Below are 5,481 nucleotides of genomic sequence, written 5' to 3'. Positions count from 1 at the left end.
TACTGTCACATTAGAATATAATTCATTTGTTTATAAGCTTAGTGTTCCCCAGTCAGCAGATTTTGATTCCATTTGATGTATTTTTAGGTGAACTACATCAATGCACACGCAACTTCGACACTTGCTGGTGACTTGGCTGAAGTGAGAGCCATTAAGCAAGTCTTCAAGAATCCATCTGAGATCAAGATCAATTCTACGAAGGTTCGCTCGCTCGCTTCCATGTCATTTCGTAATTGTTCTCTTATCTGATGTCACTTCCTTGCCTGCCAGTCCATGATAGGCCATTGCCTGGGTGCAGCAGGTGGGTTAGAAGCTATCGCCACTATCAAGTCCATAACTACTGGATGGGTGCATCCTACCATTAACCAATTTGTAAGTTAGTCATTATCCTGTCCAAATCTCCTGCTGGTTCATCTTGGTTCATATATATATGCTGGCGAGTGTTTAACCTTCTATTTACCTGCTTTGAGTTACCTCGTAAAGGCTTGTAAGTGTATATCTGTTAAAAACCTAGTTAAAAAAAATCTGTTAAAATCCAGTATCTATCAGAGTACATTCCGTGCTAAGAGTAAGATGGAAGAGAAGCTGAGCTCTATTTTGCAAAATTCCTGGTTTTCTCATTGTTACACAGTCCGATTTTCTCATGTTTGAGTCATTTCTCTTTTGCAGAAGCCAGAGCCTGAAGTTGATTTTGATACAGTAGCTAATGAAAAGAAGCAGCATGAAGTGAATGTTGGTGAGTTCCTCCCCAGTCCCATCCCCCTTCTGTTGAAAGATGCTCATCATGAATGATAGCTAAATGCTCAGCAGAATAGCTCACATAGAATCTACCATCCCTTCGCGAGTGCTTACAATCATCGTCGCCAGCATCTCTATCTTTATGCGTGTTTGGTCTTGTGAATGCAGCTATTTCTAACTCATTTGGATTTGGAGGGCACAATTCGGTGGTGGTATTTGCGCCATTCAAGCAGTGATTCGCCTTCACCTCAGAGATGTAGGAGGATCCACGACATTATTCGTCCTGGCAAAACTTGGTACAGGAGGACGAACAACGGTGTCCAAATGGAATCAAAAGCTGGTAAAACTTGCTACAGGAGGACGAACATCAGTGTCCAGGTCATTTGGTGTAGTATTTCTTTAGGTGTAGCCTGCTTGATTTTACCGGCTTTTATTCATCCTCGTGGAGCAAGTTTTGATGATTGGTATGGTAGAGTGGTGCTGCCTTGATCAGGACACTGTTGTCTATATGATACAGTAATTCTTTCGGGTGCTTCCCGTGTGTAGCATGTTGTAGAAAATCTGGAATGATGTAAAGGATCCTTCATCAGTATCATAATTTGGTACATAGTTCCTTTGTATGTTCTTCCCCTTCCCTTGGCTCTACAAGTGTTGTTGTTGACAGTTTTCCGACTAATCGTCTAGCGCATGTCACTGAAGCATTATTTTTGTTGTCGGTTTTTTCGCGGGAACTATTTTTGTTGTCGTTGCTGCAATCAAGCACTTTTGTTTTTGCTAGTTAAAAATAATTACTCTCACCGTCCTATAATGTAAGACTTTTTTGACACTAACGTCTTACGTTACGTGGGTAGATTATTAAGCCGCCCTTGATGAGCTTGCCGTTGCGTGCACACCTCGTCCACAGTGACGTAGCTTAGCTAACTACTAATATCACCACTCCACTAGGTACACCAAGTCAAGGATGAATAAACCAACGTGTCAATTTCCTGAGCGGAGTAAACGAGGCCACTGACACAGATCAAGGCCACCTTTTGTGATATGATTTGCAGAGGAAACGTGACGCTAACGCCGAGACTCGGCCTTTTATTTCCACGCAGCGACGTAGTACTATCACGAAAGGTCTCGCTCGCTAGCTGCCGTCCCCGCCCGCCTGCCGCCTCGTGCCCTCGACACGACACGACACGATGGCCGCGGCCGCGCCATCCCGCCACCGCCCCGAGGGACCTCCCTCGGAGGAGGAGGCGGCGAGGGACTGGGCGGGGCTGCCGGGGGACGCGCTGCTGGCGGTGCTCCACAGGCTAGACCACGTCGACGTCCTCATGGGGGCCGGCCAGGTGTGCAGCCCCTGGCGCTGCGCGGCGCGGAACGAGCCGGAGCTGTGGCGCCGCGTCGAGGTGCGCTCCCACGCCGACCGCCGATCTCACGTCGCGGCGCCCTCCCGCGCCAGACGCCACTCCTGCTCCGTCCTCTGTGGGCTGGCGCGCGCCGCCGTCAGGCGTGCCGCGGGGCAGTGCGAGGCCTTCTGCGGCGAGGGCGCCGTGGACGACAGCGTCCTCTCCCTCCTTGCCGACTCGTGAGTTTTCTTTTCTTGCTCACCCCAATATGCTTCAGTCCCTTGCTGGCCAGTCTGCTTCAGTTTCGTACCAAACCTTCCGTGATCTGTTCGTTACAGGGCGCCTTCGCTGAAGAGCCTCCGGATCATCTCCGGCGACAGGATCGTCGACGAGAGGCTCAGCCTCACCATCACGAACTTCTCCCTGCTGGAGGAGCTGGAGCTCTCGCTTTGCACCGACGTCTACCCGGGGACGTGCGAGGCCGTCGGCACCGCCTGCCCTCTCCTCAAGCGCTTCCGTCTGAGCAAGAAGCAGTTCTGCAAGTGGAACACCAAGAACATCGACCAGGAGGCCATGGCCATCGCCACCATGGGCGGGCTGCGGTCGCTTCAGCTCTTCGCCAACCCTCTCAGCGACGACGGGCTGGCGGCCATCCTTGACGGATGCCCGCGCCTCGAGTCTCTCGACATCCGCCACTGCTTCAACGTTGGGATGGGCGCTGCTGCGATCCGAGCACGGTGTCCTGGGATCAAGACGCTGAGGCTGCCGGATGACTCCACGATCGATTACGATCTGAAGTTTTCTCCCCCGGATATGACCCCGTGGAACACCCAGGATGAGCATCAATGTGATTGGCACGAGTTGGTCTATTTCAGTTCATGGTAGTCTAGTGTACTGGTGTGCAGCTTCCCCACAAGATACCGCTGCTGTAAGTAGGAGTACAACCAAATGGACGGGTTAATAATGGCAATGATACTTTTTTTTGGTTCGTTTGATTTTGCCGACATGCTCATACACCATTTTTTTTTTACTAGAACTCATACACCATTTTCACCCCTCTCCACGATAAGGAAAATCCTGGTTTATACGTATTCTTTAGTTTATGTACCTTTGTCAATTTTTCTAGTACTTCACTTTTTTTTTTAATAAAAGGGACGACTCCCCCAGTTTCATTAACGAACAAAACATACCACCACCAGGTCCACGCGCTCCCACCACCCCGCCAATGGGAAAAGCAAAAGAACATGGAGAAACATAGCCCAGGTGGAGAAGAAAGGAAAAAACCCAAGAGCATCTCCTATCACACCTAGGAAGAGCTTCCCAACACACACATCCAGCGATTTTTGTCAAAATTACGGACTCCTGAACCCCAACATCAGCTAACCCAGGCCACTCTTCTTTTAAGACGACAAGACCATGATACTTGTGGATGATCAACCTCCTTCCAGTGGAATTCATGACGCCCAGTGTCGATGTCAAAACCGGCGGATCTCAGGTAGGGGATCCTGAATTGTGCGTTTAAGACGGATGGTAACATGAGGCAGAGAACACGATGTTTTACCCAGGTTCGGGCCCTCTTGATGGAGGTAAATTCCTACATCCTGCTTGATTTATTCTTGATAATATGAGTAGTACAAGAATTGATTTACCACGAGATCAGATAGGTTAAACCCTAGAAGCTAGCCTATGGTATGATTGTATGTTATCCTACGGACTAAAACCCTCCGGTTTATATAGACACCGGAGGGGGCTAGTGTTACACAAGATCGGTTACAAAGGAGGAGATATACATATCCGTATTGACTAGCTTGCCTTCCACGCCAAATAGAGTCCCATCCGGACACGGGACGAATTCTTTAATCTTGTATCTTCATAGTCCAACAGTCCGGCCAAAGGATATAGTCCGACTGTCCGGAGATCTCCTAATCCAGGACTCCCTCAGTAGCCCCTGAACCAGACTTCAACGACGATGAGTCCGGCGCGCAGTGTTGTCTTCGGCATTGCAAGACGGGTTCCTCCTCCGAATACACCACGGAAGAATTTGAATACAAGGATAGTGTCCGACCCTGCAAAATAAGTTCCACATACCACCGTAGAGAGAATAATATTATCACAAATCTAATCTGCTGACACGTTTTGGCAGCATGACATCACGCCACGGCCCGGTAATTATTTGAACTGTTTTTCTTTAACCAGCCCCGCACATAACACGAGGCGGTTTCTTGACACGTCTTGTCAAAGCAGAGATCGTGTTCCTTTTATTACGGGATTCTCATCAATACAGACGTGGGTAACCCAACCGCGCCATCAATTACGACGCTTGGGGGATAAGCGAGTTTTACCAGGCTAGTGGGGGCGCATAGTTTAGTCCGCCCTTATAAAGAGATAAGATCTCACCTTTTTCTATCCACGCCTTCTTCCTCCTTGCTCATCCATTCTCGCGCACTCGAGCTCCAACGCCCAAGTCCGCATCCTTCTCCTCAACTCTCTCCAAACATGTCCGGAGCGGGAGGCAAGTGGATGGCCTCCTCCATCACGGAGGGACACATCAAAAAGCTACGTGGAGCCGGATACTTAGCCGCGGATATCGCGCACCGGCTGCCAGCCGCGGGGCAGATCGTCCCTACCCCGAAACCTCACGAGAGGGTGGTTTTCCTCCCCCACTTCGTCCGCGGACAGGGGTTTCCCCTCCATCCATTCGTCCGCGGCCTCATGTTCTATTACGGGCTGGACTTTCATGATCTGGTCCCGAATTTCATCCTCAACATCTCGGCGTTCATCGTCGTGTGCGAGGTTTTCCTCCGCATCCGGCCCCACTTCGGCTTATGGCCGAAGACCTTCAATATCAAGCTGAAGGTAGTAGGCGGCCAACAAGCGGAATGTGGCGGAGCCATGGTGGGCAAAATGCCCAACGTTACATGGCTCGAGGGCTCCTTCGTGGAGATCATAAAGGGGTGGCAATCGGGGTGGTTCTACATCACTGAGCCGTGCGACACCAACTGGGTGGCCACCCCCAAGTTTCGATCCGGAATCCCCACGCGGCTCACTTCTTGGAAGGAGAAGGGCCTGTCCTGGGGTTCATCGGTGGAGCTGGATGGACTCCAGAAGTGTATCCGGAACATGACAAGCAAGAAACTTAAGCTTGTCAACATAGTCCAGGTCATGCTCTTCCGCCGGATCCTCCCGTGTCAACAACGGGATTTCAACTTATGGGAGTTCGACCCGGCCCAGCACCAGACTCTACACGAGCTCTTCGACACGATGCATAAGGACATCTGGAGGGTGTTGTTCAAGGGTGCCGAGGTCCCTCCTTCTCTTACCGAGGACCGCGGGCTAAGCGTGAAGCGCCCTGCGAATCCGGTAAGTTCTATACATCTGGTAGGATATTTATTTCCCATAGCTTAACCAG

General features: G+C 50.4%; 2 protein-coding genes across 2 annotated transcripts in view; both read left to right on the top strand.

Moving 5' to 3' along the window:
* LOC119355265 (3-oxoacyl-[acyl-carrier-protein] synthase I, chloroplastic-like) overlaps positions 1 to 1,358 on the top strand; it is a 4,493-nt gene extending 3,135 nt beyond the window's left edge. Inside the window, exons 4-7 of the mRNA XM_037622052.1 lie at positions 88 to 201; positions 271 to 372; positions 670 to 736; positions 907 to 1,358. Of these exons, the coding sequence (XP_037477949.1) occupies positions 88 to 201; positions 271 to 372; positions 670 to 736; positions 907 to 974 (351 nt within the window). The 3' untranslated portion in view covers positions 975 to 1,358. The remainder of the gene's footprint in view (positions 1 to 87; positions 202 to 270; positions 373 to 669; positions 737 to 906) is intronic.
* A 485-nt stretch (positions 1,359 to 1,843) lies between these two features.
* LOC119355267 (putative F-box/LRR-repeat protein 23) lies at positions 1,844 to 3,071 on the top strand. Its single transcript, XM_037622053.1, has 2 exons — positions 1,844 to 2,311; positions 2,411 to 3,071. The coding sequence occupies exons 1-2, from the start codon at positions 1,923 to 1,925 to the stop codon at positions 2,955 to 2,957; spliced, it is 936 nt and encodes a 311-aa protein (XP_037477950.1). The 5' UTR covers positions 1,844 to 1,922; the 3' UTR covers positions 2,958 to 3,071.
* The last annotated feature ends 2,410 nt before the right edge of the window (positions 3,072 to 5,481 follow it).

This window comes from Triticum dicoccoides, chromosome 2A (genome assembly GCF_002162155.2).
Source record: "Triticum dicoccoides isolate Atlit2015 ecotype Zavitan chromosome 2A, WEW_v2.0, whole genome shotgun sequence".
NCBI classification, from domain to species: domain Eukaryota; kingdom Viridiplantae; phylum Streptophyta; class Magnoliopsida; order Poales; family Poaceae; genus Triticum; species Triticum dicoccoides.
This window is presented reverse-complemented; position numbering and strand designations above follow the sequence as displayed.